A 23337-nucleotide genomic window follows, 5' to 3' on the forward strand; every position below is an offset into this window, starting at 1 on the left:
AATATTTGGGCCTTGATTTTTCCTGTCCCTGTAGTCCTGAACTCTGATCAGCTTTGCCTATTCTGTGTATCAATGTATATAAGAGAATGAATGACTCAGTGGATTTGGATTTGGGTAACAGGATCTGGGGTATTCAGCACCTTTACACCAGTAGTTCAAATTCAGCTCAAGCTCTCTCTGCTAGTGTAGCTTCTGGAGTCAGGCATCTGTGAATCAAGTTAATGGTCCCAGAAGTGGCTCTAGAAACCTCTCTCCATTAATACCCATATCAGTAGTATCAGGAAGAAGTCCAAAAAGTGAAATGGCAGGTTGAAAAATCGTTCATCGTCTAAATTCTTCTTTAACAATGGAGCAGTTGAGAAAATGTGCTGTTTGACAAAATGAGGAGGCAGCAGGTTTACACAAGTATCTCCCTGCAGTGTGACATCCATTGCCTTGGACTGTTAGAGAGACGAAGATTTAAGAAGATGTTTGTCAAACCATGGAGAACAGATGCATTCTGTTGTAGCCCCTAGGCAGGAAGACTTTAAGCCACTGATTACTTGAATAGGCAGGTGTGAAGAGGAAGGGCTCTTCCATATTTTGTTTCTTACAGTCTTTTTTCCCAAGTAGTTGCTGCTGGCCTTTGCTGAGGACAGGACAGAGCTCAGGGCTGAAGCAGTGGGGCAGAGCTTACATTCTGATCACTATTGTCACATCATGAGGGCAGTGTTGTATCATAACAGGTGAACTAGAAGAAAAAGGGCAATGGTCTGACTGCGAATAATGGTCTGTCACAAAGCAGTGCAGTGCATTTGTCCCTCATGTCCCTTTTTTGTTTTTCTTTAGGCAGGTGACAAGCATTATCATCCAAGCTGTGCACGATGCAGCAGGTGCAACCAAATGTTCACAGAAGGAGAAGAAATGTATCTGCAAGGTAAGGATGTCTCCATTCCAAACCAAGAAAATCAGACTTTGGAATTTTTTTCCCACAGACCTCTGGAGTTTGTAAACCATCCCCATGTAATATGGCCAAGGAGAACTATGGTCATGTTCTCAGACTTTTTCACTTGAAGCCCTTTTGCCCTGTTAGGTGGCCATAACTGTGGCTTTGCAGTGACTCTGCAGCCCAGCTGAGGCAGACTGTGTTTGCAAAAGCTGTGTAGCAAAAATGAAACTTATTAGGCTGTCTCAGAATTTCACGTGCCATGGATGGCTTGGCATCCAGACTGGTATAGGAGAGATACCAGACAAAGTGAGGGGGTTCCCCCTGATTTCTTCTGGTCACTTTCTGTGCTATTCTGGACCACACTCCAAACTTTAGAAGGCAAAAGAAAAATTTCTAGAGGCTGCAGTAAGTTTGTTTTGAACCATGTAGATCTCATTCCTCATGCACACTGACAGAGTATCTCCTCTGGTTCTTAATCATATTTGCCTATTTTCCTTTTATCTGGTCATGTCTCTTTTTTTTTATTCCTGTCTACTTTATTTTTATGTCTTTCTACAGTCACTTCTTTCTTGAATGTTCTTTTCCATCTCCTCTTTCTTGTCAACAGTCTCACGCTCTCAGATATTGCCAAGCTCATTTTTTCATGATCTTTTCACATAAAAATGAATTTTCTCTTTTCCTTGATTGAAAAGTAGCCTTGATCTGAATCCCATCTACTCTCAGAGAATGTAGCACTTTAACTGTTAAGCTACAGTTATTGTTATTACTTGCTGTAGTATTAATTAATGTTGATAGAGGAATGTATAATACCCATTTATGTAAGCCAGAAATGAAAGTGAAAAAGGCAGATACATGCTGAGGTTTTGTATATTGCTCTTAGGTTAGAAAACTTGTTTGCTATATCTGAAAAGGACTGTAGGAGAATAGTGAAAAGATTATGAGAGTGTGATTGCAGCCATCTCTTGAAATCCTCAGGAGAGATTCCTTCTGGAGGAGTTCCAAAATAAGATAATATTGTTAAGGAATTCCTTTGAAGCTAACTTGTTTTATTTTGTAGTTTGCCCTCCCTTGTAGTCCATCTCTCTCATCTCTCACTGACCTTTTACCTTCGTCATCTTATTCCAGCTGTGCACTGAACTGGATGTCAAGTTGTGTAGCAGTTCTGCATTGCAGGAGCAAGAGGGCTGGGTAGGAAGTACTGCTTTCTGATGACAAATTGAAAAGACTAATTTGAAAGCAGCAGTTACAGCATTTGGCAACTGGTAATCTTCTCAGTTTCCTCACATCATAGTGTGATAAAGTATAGGCAGGGTTTGAGGTGAGCATCAGTTCATCCTTTGCTGTTATTAGTAACAACTGTTTGTGACTGATGCCATTTGTACAAGTCCAGCAGAGAGTGGGAGTTGTCAGGTTGATTGGGCAGGCTCTGGTTTAAATTTCTACAGATCAAAATAAGACAGAAGACATTGATTCTACTTAAACTAAGCTAGACTTTGTCCTATCCAAGTTTAGGTGATAGTGGAGAGGAGAGAAACCTGGCTGCTTCATCTGCTGTTTTTCTCTTTTTAGCTGTATCTCTCTCTCTGTGATAGTGAATCAATGTTCCTTGCGCTCACTCCATCTCAGGGGAGGAGCAGCCTGAGTTGCTTTATTGTTCACAGGCTGTTTTCTGACTAAATAATGTTATTACTGAGTGTGCTCCAGACTGTCCTGCCAAAGCTCTCCTTGCTGAATTCAGCATACTTGTAAGTGTGAGGACCCAAAAGCCTTTCCTGTGCAGAGCTCTCAGCTGAAAGGTATATCCTGACTCCATCCAAATAATTTTCTCTAGGGTGCAGAATAACAGCATTCCAGGCATTTCTCTGAATTAAAAATACACCACCACAACAGTGGTGAAGCTAGAACTAAAATCACGTTTTTGATAAAATCCATAAAGATACACAGCTTCCATCTCACTTTTAATTGTCCTGTCCCCAGGATGTGAAAGTACTATTGTTGGTGTTTGCTTTGTAGGGAATAGAGGAGCCTGGCAGGACTGTGGTAGAAACTTCTATTAGAAACGTGTGGGAAACATGCAAAAGGAGAACATGGAAAAACAAGCTGTCTATCTTGGGGCTTTCTACATTAAGGATAGTTTGAATAATGCTAGCAGAAGCACTCTGACTTGGCACTTCTCCAACACACAAAAATGAGAAAGAAGCAGCTCCAGAAACATTCTTTTCCCACTGACTACCTGGTAATACATTATTATATGGGCTACCCAGAAGGCTGTTGCTGAGCTTAGGACGTTGTCCACTATTTAGAGGGATGCTGATGTTGAAATAATGGTACATGCAAAGTAAAAAACTGAATAAATGAACATGCTAGTTGGTGTTTGCCAAATAAGCAAACAAACATATATTAAGAACGGGAATAACTAGAATTTGCTGAACTGTTTCTGGTTAAAAAAAAAAAAAAAGAGGAGCAATGCAGCTTGAGAATCTGCACCATTCCAAGCATTTCAAAATAGATTGGCATGTTTGGATGAAGAGATCATGAAAAAATACTTACATTTAGTTTCTTAAACCTACTCTGTTTGATTTGGGGTTTTAAATTTCACATCTTCCAAATCTCTTATCATTTTGTGGAAGAAAACTCACAACCATTAGCTAAATTTCACCATGAAAATGACATCCAGTCTTGCATTTCTTGTTTGCTTTCAGCATCTGTAGCATTCTCCTGGGGTGTCCCTGAGATTGTGCCAGTTTGTGATAACTACTGCCCAAAATGCACTGACAGCTTTTCTTTGATACTGGGTATAGTTTAATAGGAAAGAATCATGGAATCATTAAAATTGGAAAGACCCGTAAGATCATCAACTCCAACTCTTAACCTAACAGTGAGGCACAGAGGAATAGGGATCATTTTTCTCAGTGCCACACAGGAAAGAAGCTCAGAGCTGGGTTTGAGAGTTGAACCTAAACCTTCTGAGTCTTAGCTCATCCTCGAGCAGTGGGTGTCATGTTCAGTAAAGCGTTACTCAGATCACTTCTTATAACACGATACAGACGTACAACATGATCTCTCTTCCTCCTGAGTGGACAGGGCACGCCTGTCTCCTGATCTGGCAGGCGCTGTGGGGTCCTGGCTCTGAGGCTGCTGTTTGTTTACAGAGAAGGCTGTTGGTTCACTTCTCCCTGTTGTCTGATGGTTTCCCCCTGCCAAACGCACAGTTTCTTCTTCCTCGGCTTGGACTCAAAGACAAACATCTCAGACCCTTGATCCAGAGTCACGGCGTTCTCTCCTGCCTCCTGATGATGGTTATATTGTGTACTGCTGGGAAGTGAAATGACTCCTGCTGGTCTTTACTTCTGTACCACGCCATGTAAGGGTCCATCAGAACAAAATTTCCAGGGGTCCTGACCCATACCTCCCCTGGGCTCTGAGGGTGGGGTTTCCTCTGGCTGCACTTGAGCTAACAGTCACCAGCAGGAGACCTGGACTGCTCTGTTTGGTTTGTCTGTGGACAGAGTGAAGAGGTGATGTTCCCCCCTGCAGATAGTCAAGGCTCTGTATTAACTTTGTGGTGACTGGAGTGAAGTATGAATTTGACTGCAGATGCAGTCAGTGTTAAAAACCAGCATTAGTTTTTGCTCTGTTTCAACTTGGCTGATACCTGCCAGCAGCTTCCCAGCAGTGACTACATTTTACACTCTGCTCCAAAGGAGAACTGAAATGGCATGAAAATGCTCCTTGCCCCTGACCATTGCTCTGCCCTTGGGAACAGATGGATATTTCCATTTTTACAGCATGAAAGAATCCCATATTTTGGGAAACAAACAGCAGAGACCCCCACTTTCTTAGTAGCATATGTAGCTGGAATATGCCGTGTGGCAACACGAGTGCCACACATGCCACTGACCTTGCAGAGCAAGGGGTAGGAGTGATGTGTGTGCCAATGGCATATGCAGTTTGCTGGGATCTGGGGGAGAGGCTCTTTCACATGCTGCTTTGCACCACCTGCCTTGCTGGCCTCTACAGCCCTGACTCTGCTGTGCTGTGAATTTTCTGATTTTGCTTTTCATTTTGCGTAAGTGCAGGGAAGAAGTAACCTGAGCGATACTTTACAGTAACTGAATATGACACCCACTGCTCAATGGACTTAGAGGCAGAACTTCCTTTTTACATGTGGTGTGGGACATAAGGGGAGGACAGATCAGGTAACCATGGCCCAGTTCCTTTGCTCTTCCCCTCTGTCCTGCCAGAGGAACCCTCTGTCTTTCTGTTCCTCCAGCTGGTGCTCGCTGACTCTCTTGCTACTTGAGGCTGCTTGAGTTTTAATTAAGGATGTGTGCAAAGTGCTTTGGCAGCCCCAGGACGAGGCTGCTGTAGATATACCAGGGATTTGAATATCTTTTTGTTTCACTTGTATCTCTTGTGAACTAGACGTTAATGTGAATTACTCGCATAGTTCATACGGATTCACCACCCGATGCCATGAAGTGATTCACTTTCATAACTGGCTTGTCATGACCAGAAGTCATCTACTTTGCTCTGAATAAAGGTGGTGTTTTTTTCCTCCCTCAGGTTCCACTGTCTGGCATCCCGACTGTAAGCAATCCACTAAGACAGAAGATAAGCTCCGGGTAAGCTGAATTCATGGCAATGACACACCCTACATTTTGCACACACGATAATTGAATGTTGTTTTTAAAAGAGTGACTTTTTCCATGTTTTTTTCGCATAGCTGTCACAACTCTGGCAGAATATACAGTGGAGGCACTTCAGAGGTATTGCTCTGATTTTTAGGCTTACCACCTTCACATACCTGTCTCAGTGCACTGCCTTAAAGATAGTGTCATTTACTGACATACAGACGTGGCAAAGTATCTAAGACACTTCATTTCATATCTCAGTTGTTGTGAGAGAGACTCTTAAGGAGAAGATATGAACAGGGCAAATGCTACCATATATCTTAGTGGGTTTGCACATCTGTGTAATTGCTTTATAGTTATCCCCTGTTCTGAGTGGTTATTTGTAGCATTTAGACAAGATGAACTCTTCTTCCTTTGCCATACAACCTAAACCTAATTTGAATGCCAAGAAGAGCCACAGTTACCCTTGGAGTCACTTCAGCATATCCAGACAAACTTTCTGGATCAGATTCTCAGTGACAATAATGCTGCACTGATGAATGCTAGAGCCTGGCTTTTTGTGTGCACCAGGCAATTCTAAGCCCTTATTTGCTAATTCATCTACTGGACAGTTTACTCTTTTTGATGTCTCAGTTGGTCCCTTGAATTTTGCTAATTTGTCATGATGCGAGAATTAGAGACTGCATATGAATAGAACATCTTTCAGACAGGGAAACTAAGGGGTACTGGTGTGGAGATACCTACAGTATCCTGTGGGTTCTATTCTGTGTGGGTTTCATTCACAGGGAACCACATTCTTTAGCATTTATTCCAGCACACTGGTCTGTAAAACATCCCCTACAGAGAATTTATTATGATCATAGGTAATGTGCAGATAAATTCTTGTTGAGCAGAGTCCATATCGGTGTGGGCAAAAGTATAATTGGTCCTACATGGGCACGTGGATGGCCTAACATCAGTGCAGGTACCATCCAGCATTCACACATTGTTCTGTGCTGACTTTTCATAAGAAAATGGAAAATTATACCAGACTGGATTTTCTTCCTCGTTTAACAATTTGAGTGTAAATTTGACAGTGTTTTGACCATGCTTAAGTGCCAGAACACTTGTGCTTTGTAGTAAATGGTTGGAGTGCAATACCTCCCTTTCACTTGGACCCAGGAGTCTTATCAAAGCACTCCTGACCACACTGTGGCCTTTACAAACCTCCTCCAGCTGACCTTACAGATTAGTTGGTTTACTTCCATTCCCCATGGAAGTCCCATTGTCCTCCTCAAGTATTTTCCTTTTTTCTGTCAGACATTTTAACATGTCAGTATTCTTCCCCCTCAGCTAATTTTAATTGAAGTGAATGAAGTAAATGAATCAATTCACCTGCAAGGCTCTTTTTTTAAGTGAGTTCTTGCAGGAAAATGAAGTGAAAGAAGGTGTATTGAGAGGACATCTGAGAAATGTTACAGCACAGCTATCCAAGGTTGTTGCCTTGTTCCTGAGTGAGAACTTCTATGCAGAGGTTTAATATGTCTTTAAAAGGCATTGACAAATGCACCACACTGAAGCTGGCTGAGGGATGGAGCAATTTTAGCTTCAACACTGTATCACAGATTGTCTACTCTGGTGCAAAGTCAGACACTTTAAAATCAGTTGGAGTTTACTTTGATGACTTTGACAAGTGCTTCATTCTGCTGACCCAAATGAAGGCAGCAGCAAACAGGTAGGTACAGAAACAAACAAAACTGGAGGAACTATGTGCTATTCGAGCACGTCAGCACTAAATTAGGAATTGTATTTTAATTGAATTTCAGTTTCTTATGACATACATTTAGACCTAATGTGAGAATTGGAACCTGGTTTTTGAGTTGACAAATAGCCACTTTCAGAGTCAGGCCTAGATTTTCTGGTGGTTCTGCAAAAAGCCAGTGCCATTGCCTATTTGCTTACTGGGTTTCCTTTCCCTATGGAACAAAACAAAACAAAACAAAAAGCCCTTTTGCCATTGAAGTAACTAAAGAAGTTTTCAGCAAGTTCTGTTTTCTTTTAGTAACTGAACTGTGATATAAACTAATCAGCGTTCTAGCTGGTCAAGATCTGCAAGGGAGTTCATTAAAGCAGTGGTTGCTTTAGATCTTCCCCCCATGGATATTTGTGCAATATTACAAAGCCAAAACAAACAGAAAACAGAACAACCATACAATATATATTGCTTAGGCATTTATTTAAAACTGTCTGGCTGTTCATGATTCTACAGTGATCAGTAAGTAATATAAGATATTAAAATACATATTAGTAACTTGATTGAAAAAGAGCTTAACCACTGAACTGGGGAAACTGCTTTCCTTTTCACTCATTTTTCCCTTTTGTGTTTCATGACAGCATTCCTCATCTGAGTTCTTTTATCCAAAGAGTCTGGTTCTGCGCAGGCCACGCTCTGCAGAGGTTTGCTGTTGTGTTTTCATAGTGTTGACAATGATCTTCTTTACTGAGAAGATTCTTCATTATTGTCATTTGCTGCACTTGCTACTACTCCTGCCACACAGCTTTCCTGCTATCACTTGCCACCATGGGCACTGACGCTGTATTTTGCATCACTTGTTTCAGTGTTGCTTGTTAATGCTCACATTTTTTTATTTTGTTTAATGAAATGCTTAAAATTAACTTTTTTTTTTTTAGATTCAGATGAGCTTTTGGGGGCTGTAGCATTGGTCTTCCAGTATTCCAGAGAGTTTTTCTCATGAAACAAAAAATTAGAGTGCAGATATGAAGGAAATGAAAATGGTGAAAAGCATCTGACTTTAAAGTGATGGTTAAAAAAGAAATTGTTTTCCATGAACAGTGACTTATGTTTTTAGGAAAAAAAATCAGTTAAAAGTTAAAAGTTAAATCAGTTCCTTTTTGATATGTATTGACCAAATACACATGAATACTTTAGTTGAGAAAATGTTTACAAAATTCCAGGTTTGGACATATTCCATGTGCTGCCTGAGAGCATTTACCGCTCTCTAATCTAGCGCACATCCACATCTCAGTTGCAAGGTCTTCCCTGTCCTCTTGATTCTGCAGTAGCTTTCTACTTTCAGACTTTGTTGTGTTTGCTTTGCACTTACAAACACCACCCACTTCCATTTCTTCTCCTTCAGGGCATTTATTAGATGTGTCTGAGGTGGGGGACGTGTGGCTGTGCTGCATGCAGGTGCACCTGAGTTAGTTTTCACCTGGTGATTAAGTCAGAATGCTCTGGTATGGACTTAGCACAGGCTGGCAGTGGGCAGACAGGCTGAGAGAGTCCATGCCACTGGATTTCCATTGTGTCAGTTCATGTGGCCTTCACATCTCTAATTGCAAAGTAGATGTGGTCGAATGTCAGCCAGGGCAGGATGTCTGTGTTAGATCTAGTCTGCAGGATGGTCTTAGGTGCGGTTGGATCCAGTGCTGTGATTAAATGGGGGTTAATGCAAGACCTGTACCCTTTGTCCTGCACAATACTTTAGTCACTTAACTGCTCTTGAATACTGCTCTCTGTTAGCTACAGATCTGTTATCAAGAAAATACAGCATGTGTTATCCGTGCTCCTAAGACAGCAACGTCTCCTCAGTCCTAGGCTTTATGGAATCGAATGTTGGAGTCTAAGAACAGCAAACTGTGGGATCATTTCACTCATCTTTTAGGCCAGTGTGGTGACTTTTGCATTCAGCTTAGCATGCACGAGCCTGAGCTTCCAGCGCTGAAATCCAGGAGCTTTAGGATTAAAAAACCAAATCCTGTCCAATGTATTAGGAAAATATGCTAGACAAAATAGGAGCAGCCCACGTCAAAATCAAGGAATGTTCTCTTCCTTGCTTTGTAGACTGTGTGGGATACAAATAGCTTAGAGTCAGATGAATATCCTCTTGTGTAAATCTGGGCAGTACTAAATTATGTTTAGATTTATGTGCGGATTCTACAAAGTGTAACTCAAGGCAGAATTTGGCTTCAAGTGTTCTGCAGAGTAGACACAAAGATAGTATCATTGCTGTTACTATAAAGGTGGGCCAAAGGTTTGAATCTACATGAAGATTGTAGATTGAAAATGGTAGGGTGAAATCCTGTGAATTCCCTAAGAAGCTTGTGTTGAATTCATTATGTTCTGGGCTTCCCACTTTATTTTCTTGTTCTTTCCTGTCTTGTTCTTAACTGACTCTTGATGAAGACTAAGTTTGCATGAGTAGTCTTGTAACAGTTTGTTTGGTACCAGCATACCTGCAGTGATTACGTGCTGAAAATTCATTCTCGTCTCTGGCGTTAGTGCTTAAAAAGGAAAGAAAAAATTAGTTGTAACATATTAATATCTGTGTTTGTGTCAGTTTGAACTAAACCTGTTCATTGGTTTTGTCCTGATGCATATACAGTGCAGAGAAATAAGAAATGCATGCATTTGAAGGAAACACCCTTGAGAGGAGGAGGGTACGGTTAAATAGCAGGCAGGCACATTGAATGCTCTGACACTGAGGGGCTCTATTGATCTTGTACACAGCCACTGGAAATGATTGAAATCTGCAGGAAGCCCCTGTTTTATGAACCCTGGCTCCAAGTCCTAAATAACTACGAAACCTTGCAATTGATGAAGCAGGTAGTCAGAGTAACAAGTGTTGTACTGAGGAATCCCAAATCCCTTGGTGTTGCAAAGCCGTGTCAGCCTAGTAGAAGATACTCCATCCTGAACTTCTAATAGCTTATTTACAACCGTGCTTCACTTAAAGTAGCTTCTGAGGTTTAGAGAATTTGCTTAAGCTATAATGTTAAGTGTTATTAAGTGAAAACATATTCATTCCTCTGCAGCTATTATCACCGCCTTGCATAATGAACTCTATCAAAAAATTAAGGCAGGTACTGTAAATGGGGACGATGCCTTTGTAAAGCAGTAGTGCATCCATTTGGCCAGATGTTCTTGGGATCAGTTTTGATCTGGTTGCCTGCACTTGTAAGTTTTTATAGAGCATGATGCTGAACATCTGTACTTCAGAATGCCAGAGCCACCACATTGTAGCAGCATTTGGATGATGTGAATGGCTCTAGGCTCGATTCTTTATTTTTTTTTTTTTTTTAGAAGTTATTTATTTAGATGGTGCACTGTGCATGATGACATGACAAACAGAGGTAAATGCAGTTGAACATCTTAAGCTTTGCAGTCTAATATTAAAATATCAAGTTTGTCAATTTGGGGCATATGCATGGGTGAGATGATAATTGAACACTCAATTCACAGTGAGCCTAAGAGGATGAGCATGATAGTTGGTATTACCTCTGCCAGTCTGCAAATGAAACTGGTAAAGAACTTCTGCATTGAAGTCAAATGCATGAAATGAAGAACAAAAACATAAAAATAAACACTCTGTGATAAAGTGGGAAATACTGAGTAGTCTTGTAGATATTTTAGATGCTTTGTGATCTGTTTTTTTCCTTTGGCTCCTTTAATGACATGCATGACTTTCTGTTGACTAAATTTCTCTTGATTTTTTTCATATACTTCATAGAGTTTCTGTATTTGGTACAGACAATCCATATTGATATATTTACTACTGTTACATCCATTTGCGTGGAAGATGAAAGAAAAAAAAATGATGACTCTTCTGCTGTCAGAAAAAGTGGAGAAAGGCCATGTACCACAGGAAAAGAAAAATTAAAGATTAGTTCTTAATAGAATTTTTCTTGAAATTTCTCTGCACAAAGGTGGCATTATGAGAAGGTCTACTTTCTTTCCTTCAAGAAAAAGAACAATGATACAAAAAATGTTCCAGATCTGCTTGTAGAAGGAGTAAGGCAGCTTAACTTGTTTGGTTGCTGGGAGTGTAGAACAAGTATCACAGGGCTATTGTGATGGAAGTCATACCTCTAAATTATTGTGTTCATATTAAGGATCGTTTCCTTCTTCTTTACCTGTTTTTTTCCAATAATGTGTGCAAGACAAGCTCTCCTGTTATCTCCACATCTCCAGTGTTAAAGGTTACATCAGGGCTAGCCACTATTCCTGTTATTTACCTGTACTCTGATCAGCTCCCCTCTAAGGTGGAATTTACACCCCACTGCAGTTATATCAACACAGAGCTTGACCTCTGATGTGTCTCTTGACAGCTGTCAGAGTGGTGTTACACAGGGTCAGGAATCCTCAACTGCTGATGAAAATGTAATGTTCAATCGAATAAAAGCTGTACCCGATCACAGATTTTCAGTCAGGAGCTATTACAGGTCTGTTAGGAGAGGAGCCAACCATAGCAACTAAAAGTATGTCAGAGGAACAGCTTTTATCAAGGAATCTTTAGTGTATGTTTATTAAGGCAAGCAGCATAAATGTTTTCAAGTGCAATGCAATTGTCTTTAGGGGAAAGTGCAAAAGCTGTGAAGGATTCCAGACCATATGGGAAGCAGCAGAGTAGGAAACAGCCATCTGTGATGGAAACAGCCTGTGTAATTCAAAACAAGAAATAGGGCAAAGTGAGGAAGGAAGGGTGAGAGTAGATGTAGAAGTCCTTTTTCATGCACTGTCTTTGAGGGTATGTTATAAATGTAAGCAAGACACAGGACTGGGAGCTAATAGAGGAGCCTCAGAGTCCCAGGTCTGCTTGGATTCAGCTCCTCAGGAAAGAAGCAGTGTGTGCTCAGGCAGTGGATGGTAGGATGGCATCCTGCCCAGGCAGTGTGGAGCTCTGCAGTAGATGGAAGGTAAAACTGATGTACACAGAAAGAATTACATAAAATAGAAAACTGGTTTAAAGGGTGTCATATCTGGCTCATGGCCTTATTAATGGGATGGTAGTAGGTAACTTGGATCAGAAACACAGTGAGGAAATGAGGAACAGGTGCCACAACATGCCAGTCCATCTGACCACTGCTCCTGTACTCCAGATTTAAGAGCACCTAAGAAAGCTGTTAACAGGATATGGCTGAAACTATCTTCTTAAGGTGTCTGACTTTTTTTTAATAAATTCACCAAAGTGATGAATGCAAGTGAATTTTCCTTAAATGAAAAGGATATTAGCAGTGACACTAAGAGATGAGACTAAGGAGGTGAGTCGAGGGCTGAGAATTTCTGGTTTTCTGAAGCAATTACGAAAGATCCAAAGGGCCTGCCAAGTGGGAAGAAGGCATAACTACCTCTAAGACTTGTTTTTCTACAACATGGAGAATTGAGCAGACAAAACTCTTAAAGTATGTCTGCCAAAAGCCAAAGGTAGCAGAGACACCCCTAACAGTACCTCAAGTACTTGATACTGTTCCCTATGTTGTAATGAAAACAATTGTTTTCCATAGCAACTGCAGCAAAATGCTACATGTGTCTCCACTCAAACAGAGTGAAATGGAAGAATGGAAGGGGGAGTAAAGTGTTTCCCAGCACCAGCCAGATTTTCCAGCTTAATTCTTGTAACATTTCCATGAAACAAGTGGTTGTTGTTGGATTTTTTGGTTTGACTGCATCATGGGAGGAGCTTAAGGGCAGCTGAGAAATTTCTGTTCCCTTTTGAGATGTAGGAATTTGCAGCTACATAGAGAAAAGAAACATGTAAAGGTCTAGCTGAGAAAGTGTTCTCAAATGTGCTCTGGAGAGTATTTGTGACTTTATCAGCCCACAGCCACATCTGCTTTCTGTTTGATCTGAATCTTCACGGTTTTTGGTGGAATATACTCAAAGCCTTTTATTCCTCTGGTGCTCCCTGAGTGTGGTGATTTCATTTCCACAAATGAAGTCAGAGAAAGCCTGCTGTCTGATCCACAATCAGTCTTCAACATTTTGTATATGGATGGTTCCAATAGATTTCCTGCCTATGAAATTAAAAGTAGAAAGTCTCTGAGGTCAGCTGAGGAATCCTTTCAGGAAATGTATGCTGAGAGATAAGAAGGATCCAGTAGCCTTTTTGTGTTCACTGCAATATTTCCTAATTAAAATCAGTGAGCCAGGCTGTCAAGCCTTGTTTCTCTTCAGTGGGTGCCTGGAGGTCCCTTAGTTCAACGTCACAAGCTGGTGAGGTAAGGACTGTTTACCAGGATTTAATTTCAAGTGACTTTGAAGTCACTTTCAAGTGGCACCAGTGCACGGATGTCATCAGAGTCATTCTGACACACTGCTTTCTGATGGGATTTGGTTCTTTGCAGCCACTTAGGGAGCAGAAATTGTCCATGGTTTCTCAGTTGCAAGTGGGTTATGGTTGACTACCTTTGTGTGTCTGCTGTGTGCCAAGTTTAGGAGTAGTTGACACAATAGCCAGAGTGACTTTTGATCGAATAGATGTTTTTCAAATTCATCAGGTTTTCAGGATCCCCTCATCTTGGTGATAAGTTATTTTGTCTCCTCTCACAAAGCGTCCACCAGGGCATCAGTGTCTGTTTAGTCCTGACAAAGTGTTGGAAAATCTACTAAACATAATAGCACTCACTCTGTAGGAGTGGGACTGTTCTCATGAGTTTCAGACATTGTCATTAAACATCACAACTTCTGCTGTATGAGGAATCATGGAATTTCAGCCAGCACTTTGACTTACCTGCTGCATCTTGATGGTGCTGCAGATGCAGGGAACGGTTCCAAGCAAAGGATTTCAGGTCCTTCTACTTAGAAGGACCGCATTCAGTTCTGTATTCATAATGGAAATCCACTGACTGAACACCTGGAAGGTGATAACGTGTGTGCTGTGCTCCTCACAACAGTTTTGTCTGCTGAACTGCTGATACCTCTAGTGGTTTGTGAACTAACGTTTTGCTAAAATGACCAGCAGGACTATCCTGGATGGTACTTTGGCTCCTGCAGTGTCTCTGGCAGGTGTTGTTTGATTTTGTTCATTATTGTTGTCGGTCTAGTCTTTTACATTGTTTGATTTAGAAAACCTCTTTCCCCTCTCACGGGCACTCCTTCCCCTACCAAAAAAAAATAACCCAACAAAAAAAAGCCCACTTGCCTCACAAGATTGTGAAATTTGCCAGAATGCTTGCATTTGTGTTGACATTTTTTTCCTAAATTCAGTTAATTTCAAGATGTGTGCAGATTTCTTCACTTAAACTCAAAATTACCAACATTAATGGCTTCAGGTTGCTTTCAAAAGCTCCTTTTTGTTTTTCAGCCTACAAGAACATCATCAGAAAGTATTTATTCCAGACCAGGTTCCAGTATACCTGGCTCTCCAGGCCACACTATCTATGTAAGTATTCCTTCTGAGGAATAGGCTGCTTGCACATAAAACACTCACGCTGAAATGAATCACTGTTACACTGATGACAGTGCCTTTATTCTAGTGCTGTAATTGTTAATTCTCCAAGTAGCTTTTATAACTGTAGGACTTCAAGGGCAGAACAGGCCTTTTCCAGGTCACATTTCCCTTGGAAAGATACAGTAAATCTCTTGAAGTCACTTTGTGATGTGAAGAGGGACAGAAGGCAGACGGGTCATTTGGCTTTGTAAGGGTTATGTGAGGAGATCTGTGCACTTTAATACACAGTTTTGGAGAGATCTGCTGTCTGCACTGGCACGATGTGGGGAGGAGGGTCAGCTACACTGAAAGAAGCCTGGCTGATCCAACACCTTCTGTTTCAGAAGTCAGATGTTTTGGTTGTGAAAGGAAGGGTGGTTTGAATCTAAGATCAAAAATGCTGCTAACCATAATGCTGAATCACTGGTTTTGTAGATAACTTTGAGACTATATAGGTGAAAATGTAGTCTAAGACAGAGAAATCTATCAATTGCATATATAATAATACAGAAAAATCACCAAAATTACAAATCTCAACTCCTGAATTTATTTCTAGTTCTTCTGTGCATTTCAACAACCACAAAAATTAGCTGATGTATGAAAGGTGTTCACACTGCAGGTATCAAAACACAGTGCATGTCCTGGAGAACTGCCATTCTGCTGGTAATACCAACTTCATAAACTGTGGTGTGTGAAATGGAACTACTGCTCAAAATCAGTCTGTAGGACATCATGGTGGCTTAGATCAGAGTCTACAAAAAGTATCTATAGTTAGTTTTTTTGGATTAAGAATATCCAGACATATTTGTGTCTCATTAACAGACTTGTGGTAGAAATACTGCAGCAATAACATATCTTAATATACCTGCGTATTTTAAGGTTACATTTGTTTAAGGTGTTTTTTTAGTATCTGGTAAGTAAAATCTAAACAGATTTGAGGCTATTTTTAGACAGTGAATTTCCCAGCTATTTCAAAACTGTTCTGTATTGTTTCTAGTTTATGGCATTGCTTAAGAACCACCAAGACCAGTGGTTGTTAGAGAGCTTGGGAAGGCAAATGCATGTTAATCTGAAAATACTAGACCCTAGTACTCAGAAAGAACAGAACTGAATGTGGTTTCGTTATGCAGCCTACTATGAATAAATAAAATATCTAGTAGAAGTGTTGAAAAACAATTTGAGTATCTTCCTTCTATAAGGTAGGTAAAAATTTATGATGATATGTTTTAGAAATCTTTTTTTTTTTTTTTTATAAGGAAAGATATTAGATCTCTAAACTAAATATAAGGAGTCTTCCTAGCTCCTTCTGATGTATGTAGCTGGCTTTGGGACAGATTTCCTACTTCCCTTTTTTAACTAGTCAGGAGTTCCTTGCAGTCTTAGTGGAAGAAATAGTTGATGCCAGTGCCATGCAGTTGGTCAGCAGCGGATTTCTTAGTCAGAAGTCTGGGTATAGGATGAGTGATGAGTGCAATTTAATAATTTCATTTGGGAGTTTGGATACCCAGTCCTCACAGTCCTCCTTGTCTTTTTATTTCCTTTTAATAAGTTCTGTTTCCTCTTGTGTGCACAGTTATAAGTTGAATGCCTGTCTGTGGTCTTCAGCATGGAATCCCCTTGTAATCTCTGTAATCTGCAAACTAAATCGATGTTATTACACATTTTACGTATGGGAAAACAAGAGCAGAAAGGTGAAAATACTTGCCTGAGGCCACAAAACGAATCATTTGGAGAGCTGAGGTTTTCAGCTCACTACTGGGGATAAGAAACTTTTTTATATAGAACTATATATGCCATGTTCTTTCTTCCCTAACCCAAGAAAACAGTGCGAGCTGTTGCAGAGGAGGCCCGCTGGAGAAGAACAAGAAGCATTCACTTTGCATGTAGAGTGCCAAAAAGAGTTTTCCGTGGCAACAGTGTGACAACAAATACACAAAATCATAAATTGTGTGAAACAGAAAATTGCCAGTGCGTTTGTGTAAGTTAATTTATCTTCTGTCTTTGACCTTCAGGCAAAAGTAGACAATGAAATCCTTGATTACAAGGATTTAGCAGCCATTCCCAAAGTCAAGGCTATTTATGACATTGAACGTCCAGACCTAATTACTTATGAGCCATTCTACACTTCCGCCTACGAGGACAGACAGGAGAGACAGAGTCTTGGAGAGGTAATGAACCAACAAGCCACTCATTCCGCTGTGTGCTTTATGCAGAGCCTGCTTCGCTTCTAATTGACACTCCTAGATACTGTTGCTGCTGCTGTTCACAGTGCTTTTTGTCTGTTTTGTCTGGGGTTAATGGGAGCACTCATGATGATGCCTCGTGTGTGAAACTGCACAATTGGACACCTACATCGGTACCAGCCACTGGCAGAGGAATGGCAGGGGGGAGGCTTGCAGGCTGTCTCTGGGTGAATCCTCATAACTCTCATGGATATCCTCACCTTTGGGTACAGTGCAGAACGTGTGGCACAAGCCTCACGTTGTACTGGGGAGCACTGATACAACACAACGTGAGGAATATTGACAATATTCTATAGCAGAAGCAGGAGTAAGAGCAGCAGGATACTTTATCTCACACATACTGAAGGGAAATATATTGCTGGAGCACTTTGCCAGGCGTTCTGGATAAAATCTGAGCTGGGTCAGGATGAAGTGCTCTTCCACCTGGGAGAGCAGGTTAGCTGCATTATAGAAATACCTGCCTCACATTTTAAACTGCTGATATTTAGTAAGGATTCCTGTATCATGCAATTATAAGAGAAAGCTATCTCTATTTTCTATTTTTAAATTTGTATTTAAAGGTGTCTTTCAGATTGTTAGGGTCCCCAGTTTTCTCAGGTGAATTTCCATAGCTGCAGTTACTATTTACATGATACCAGTGCAGACTGTGAAGCAAGCTTTGTCATGTAATAGCATCTGTCTGTAAATCAGACTTCCTGAATGCAAATCTAAATGGACATGGAAGAGGATTTACCTCCTTGCAATCTCAGTGACTTTACTGATTGTAACTGAATTGAGTATGAATTTGAGCTGAGGAAAAAAGAATTACAGTAAATCATTCAAGCACCAGTGGCCTGTAGATGCCCAGATCAGTGTGACTGATAATCTGCTTTCTTAGCAGTGTTCTGCCCACCAGCAGGCCAGAGCTCCCTCAGTTCTTCTCCTTTGTCCTTTAGTGTTTTATAGGGTTAGTTTCTTAAACAATAACATGAGTTGGAAATTCAGGAGACTGTTCAGCTCAGGAATAAAATAAGAGTTTAACAGGTCAGGAACATTACAGAATTTTCCCCCTCTGGTTTATGTTGGTAGCGTATCCAGCTGGCACCTGGTTCAAAACCACTGAGTGGTCACCACTGGTGACCTCTGACCAATTCCAACAGGCCTGACCCATTCCACAAAACCCACTACAAACACAAGTTTCTTGTTAGTTACAGAGGAAAAACTACTTTCATCAGAGAAGGTGAACTATTTGTTAATCCTTAAAGGGAAGCTCCTCACTGACAAAGCAGTATGTGGGAAGCTGATAAAGCAGTATGGAGTAAGTTGCCTGCTTTTATGCTTGTCCTGGGAATAAGGAAAAACCTTTGAGGTTTCCTTATATCATATTTTCACCAGCATTTAATTCAGTTGATCTCTAGTGAGTACAGAAATTCATTCTGGAAACAGAAGAACTGGGTTTTTCACACAATGCTACTACTGACTTCTGTCACCTTGGGCAAGTTACCTCACCTCTTTGTGTCTGTTTCTCCTCCCTCCCCTTGCCCTAATGAGAACACAAGCCCATTGGGGTGGAGTGGTCCCTTACCTTGTGTTTGTGTTGTGATAGTCGAGTGACAACAATCTTGGTACATCTACGCCAGCCACCATCATCTTTAAAAAGCAAAGGAGGTGACATGTCTAGTCATGGCAGGGATTTGCAGACTTTTGAGTGATTTAACCTGCATTCTCTTTGCAAAGGGGGTGTGTGTGGTGGTGTTCAATAAAAGGGGACCCTGAGTTTATTCTTGTACACAAGAAATGCCCCTCACCATGATTTTAAAAAAAAAAAAAAATCAATAAAAGATCATCAGCTCTCAGCTAAGAAAGATTTATGTGTGTACAAGGGAAATGTGCAAGAGACACCAAAGTTAATCCAGGGATGGAGACAAACCTTAATTATGGGGAATGAGCTACAAGACAATGACATACTTTAGCCACAGAAAGTCAGAAAACACGGCATGAGACTGTCATCCTCATTGCAGTGGCAGGGAAATGCTCTGCCAGATTTCCCACCCCTGGTCCCTTCTTCAGGAGAATCCCGATGTTCGTGGAGCTAGGGAAGCAGCGCTCTCCCACAGCTCCCCCTCGCGGGTGAGCTCTGAGCGTGCACGAGATTAAAAGATACAAATGAGATTTGCAAATTAATTTTTGGTACCCGGGCTGTCCCTTAAGAGAGTGATAATGTTTCCAGAAACCTCCAGGTACTCAAGTTCTTCGGGTCCTGCCATTCTGCCCTGTGAGCAGCAACCCGATGAGTACTGAAGTCTTTTCTCAGCTCTGACCTTTCTTGCATATATATATACACACATATATATATATACAGAGAGAGAGAGAAAGAACTTTTTAGCTCTGTGTCCTTTACTTCATGTATTCTGTCTGTTGAAAGCACTGAACGTCCTTAACATCTTTCAGTAAAAAAGCTGTTGTAAAATGAGAAAACGATATTTTTCTAATGTGATAGATACTTCAAAATGGAGAAGGTATCCCACCTGGTATTTCAATTAAAAGACAGTTAAAATGGCATCAGTGAGAATTTGTGTTACAGAAGGACACCTACAAAGTTTGTAGAAAACTCCCCAGAGCACGAAGTGACTCGTGCAACTTCAGGTATTGGAGCATCCCCTCAGATGTCAAAGCAATAGAGCATTGGGCCTGTTGCAGTAGAGGTTCTACTGTAACTTTGGTCAGAATGGGTCTTTTTCCCATTCCCCTTCCTCTTCTTCCTCTTCCCTATCTGGAGTTATCACTGTATTTCCACGGGCTTACTGTTGTGGAAAGGAGCTGCTTTTCTCGGTCATGTGCACAGTGTATTTCAAACTGATTATAGCATAGACTCTGCAATACACCAGGCTTTAAAAGACCTCATAAACCCTGAAGAACCAAATATCCTTTGGCAGCCCCAGAGTTTGAGATATGACAGCTCACCTGTGCACAATAAACAGTAAATTGGCTGCAGAGTGTGGTTCCATTTCCCAAAAAGCAACGAGATGATGTCAGGTAGCGAGGGAGTAAACATATATGAAAGGAAAAAATACATGGATTCAGCAGGCTACTTTCTGGGCCACCTTCCCAGTCTTAGATTCCTGTGACTAGCTTTTACTGTAGCCATCACCTCAGCATCTAGGTAACCACAGCAGGTGATGGAAATTTGTTTGTTTAAAGTAACACATGAATTACTAGTAGATAAATGTGGGAATGCACCTCACAACATGTGCTTTTTTGATTCATATGAAGAGTTTTAGATTAGCCCTCATTTTTTGTGGAGAGTGATGCTCCAAAGCACTGTGTATGAGATGTTTCATATGGAGCAAACTTTTAGAGCTGTTGTTAGATTATAAGAACTAGAAAATAAGAATGTAAAAGACATTCAAGGCTTTGACTGAGAGTGGCAAAAGCAGCCTTTAAAAGCTTTATGGAAACTTGCTGAAAAGGAGACATTCTGTATCCAATAAAAAAATGTCACTCCTTTGTTTGGATACTTTGCATTCCCAGTGTCACCAGCTCTGTGAGATTTGGTGGTCTCTCAGTGCAAAATAAAAAGCTGGATATGTAATAGCAGAAATTTTGCATATGCTTTACACTACTGCTGTTGTACATTACTGTAGTAGTTAGACCAGAATCTGCAGTTTAGCTTCTGAGGTATTATATTAAAACTATATCATTCTGTAATAATTATGGTCTTATTTAAAAGCATAATCGCTTGCCCAGTTTATTATGACAAATAATATTGAAGTTTTGTGCACAAAGAAAATAATTAGGTCCTCATCTTCCAGCTTCAAATTGTCTGGTGATTAAAGGGCACATAACTGGTAATTATACATAGCCTTTATTCTTGATCATACCATCAACATACACATAATCATATGTCTCATTTCTAAAGGAATTTCCTGCCTCAGTTTCCCTACCTGTGTTATAGAAACTTTTCATAATATTGTGCATATTTCTGCCCACTGGCCTTTGTGCAGTTCTTTCAATACACTTGCTTGTAATTCCTGTCTGTTCTTACGTAACCCTGGAGGAACACAGAGGTTTAAAGGAGGTCATATCAAAGAAATGTTGATGACAACTACGTGCTCCTTTGCATGGGTATGAAATGTAAGGCCTTGGGGAGAAGAACATTTTTGCCAGAGTGTATGCGTTGGAGGAAAAACATGCTTCATCCTGGAAGATATTCTGTATTTTGATTTTCCATGCAAAGCTCTGAGATAAATTTATTTACTTTTGATTTCCATTTTAAAGATTTCTTCATAACAGGCATGGTTATTAAATTAATAACTCTTTCTGATTTTGATCTTCACAGCTATGTTTTAATTATCACAATGATTAGATGGCTGAGATGATCTTGCATGATACTTGACTGAATTAATCACGCTTATAAAGATTCTTCCAGAAACTTTAAACTTCAATGATTTATGGACCAGTTCCTGAACAATGTGGAAAAAGCAAGTTCCAGTGCTGGAATGGCCTCAGTAATTTCTGCGTTGCCACTTTGCATTGCTATATATCAGAGTACCTGCAGCGATGTTTAGATTACCATTTTCTGGCCCAGTGTATGCAATGATTTTTCATAACCCTATTTTTTATGTCTTTGCAGTCTCCAAGGACATTATCACCTACCCCTTCTGCAGAAGTAAGTCTGGTGGGAACCCTTGGGGGCAGTCTCTTACTGTGATTACACTTATTCACATGAGCAAATCCAGGTGTTGGTTTTGTTATCAGTCTGATTCCTCTCTGATTGCCACATAGATGTGTTTTCTTGATGTTGAAACTTAACAAAAATTATTTCTAAGGAGGAAACACTAAGCACTTATTGACAAATTGTACAAAACACGAAGCTGCCAGCTCCTTCTGTATTGCTGTTTGGAAAGCAGAGCCCTTTGTCCAGCAGGCGTCACTTCTGGTACATTCCTCCTTCCTGTGGCACAGGCAGATTCAGATCCTGGGAGCTGGATGATTTACATGAGATAAAATGCTACTCTAAGCAACTAAATGATAACCCATGTTATTGCTACTGAAACATTTGCAGTTTTGTCTTGAAGAAAACAGAACTATGGTTTAATTTGTTTTTGCATAGGAGTTAATTTGAACATCATAATGAAATGAAATGAATATATGAAACATTTGGGAAGTAATTTGTCAGGATACAATAGATACTATTGCTTATGCATTATCATTTTGGGGGTGGAGAGTGTTGCTTTTTTCCAACTTAAAAGTTGGACTGATTGCTACGTGCTTAAAAAGTGACTATAAAATTTCTTGTAGATCTTCATGCATTAACATTAGTCCTTTCCCTTTTGTCCTAGTTTGTTTTGCTTCGTGGGGTTTTTGGGGGATGGGTTTGTTTTGAGATGTTTTTTTTTTTTCTGTTTCTTTTCTTTTGTTGACTTTTTTCCCCAGGAAACCAAGTAAATTGAATTTTGCTGTACAAGAAGCTGTCATGTTTTCTGATACAAGGGGAATCTAATTTGTATAGTAAATACCTCTTGATGTGGCTAGTTGTGACACAGGGTAAATTTAGCCAGAGAACTCTGTGCTGTAGCTATTGAATTCTTGCTGCCAGGTTAACCAGCTGAAGGCAAGCTCATATGTCTTGTGCAGAACAGTGGAGTGACTCCCTAATGGAGTCAGGGAATGTGAGCAAATTTAGGATTATGTAGAATTTAACAGAAATTACACATGGAGTTGGAACCTTCCAAGACTGAACTCTGTCCTTGACTATAAAAATGGATTGGACTCTTTGGAACAGATCACTGGAAGAACAGTAATAATGAAGTAGGTTGAAAGTTTAAAGGGATGTTGCTATTTCAGTAGCTTCTGCTGATGCCTTCAGATCCATGGAAGTTAAGCTGCTGCTAAAGGTTTGTGATGTGCATTTACATCTATTAGTGAATGCTTTTTGTTCTGCAGGGTTACCAGGATGTTCGGGATCGCATGATCCACAGGTCTACAAGTCAGGGCTCCATCAATTCTCCCGTGTACAGTCGTCACAGCTACACACCCACCATGTCACGCTCCCCTCAGCATTTCCACAGACCAGGTAAGGGCAACTGCAGTAGGAGTATGTGTAAAACTGTTGTTTCTTTATTACGCCACTTACTGGGGCAGTGAAGCACTTGTCTCTTTTAGGAGTGAAAATTCAGGATTGAAAAATCGTGGCATATTTTAATATCTCTGTTTTCTACCTGGTTTTTTTTTTTTGTTCTCGACTGTCGTAGTCTTTTGCACTAGGCTAATGAGTGTTGCTTATGCCATAAATATGTATCTTCTGGTTTTGTTTCCAATCAGTTATTTTTTAAATATTTGTA

The 23337-nt window shown here is 40.4% G+C and overlaps 1 protein-coding gene across 8 annotated transcripts in view; it reads left to right on the plus strand.

Moving 5' to 3' along the window:
* Positions 1-23337, plus strand: part of ABLIM1 (actin binding LIM protein 1) — a 137810-nt gene that overhangs the window by 84122 nt on the left and 30351 nt on the right. For 3 of the 8 annotated variants that reach the window (XM_050337225.1, XM_050337164.1, XM_050337174.1), the window contains exons 6-13: positions 829-916; positions 5495-5553; positions 5655-5697; positions 10378-10421; positions 14646-14723; positions 16784-16939; positions 21627-21662; positions 22940-23069. In XM_050337225.1, the coding sequence (XP_050193182.1) occupies positions 829-916; positions 5495-5553; positions 5655-5697; positions 10378-10421; positions 14646-14723; positions 16784-16939; positions 21627-21662; positions 22940-23069 (634 nt within the window). Of the gene's footprint in view, positions 1-828; positions 917-5494; positions 5554-5654; positions 5698-10377; positions 10426-14645; positions 14724-16783; positions 16940-21626; positions 21663-22939; positions 23070-23337 lie in introns of all 8 variants that reach the window. The other 5 variants (XM_050337197.1, XM_050337207.1, XM_050337218.1 and 2 more) reach the window with 2 other exon arrangements.

The sequence above is a fragment of the Myiozetetes cayanensis genome, unplaced genomic scaffold (genome assembly GCF_022539395.1).
Source record: "Myiozetetes cayanensis isolate MyiCay16 unplaced genomic scaffold, myiCay2020 scf10, whole genome shotgun sequence".
Classification (NCBI taxonomy): domain Eukaryota; kingdom Metazoa; phylum Chordata; class Aves; order Passeriformes; family Tyrannidae; genus Myiozetetes; species Myiozetetes cayanensis.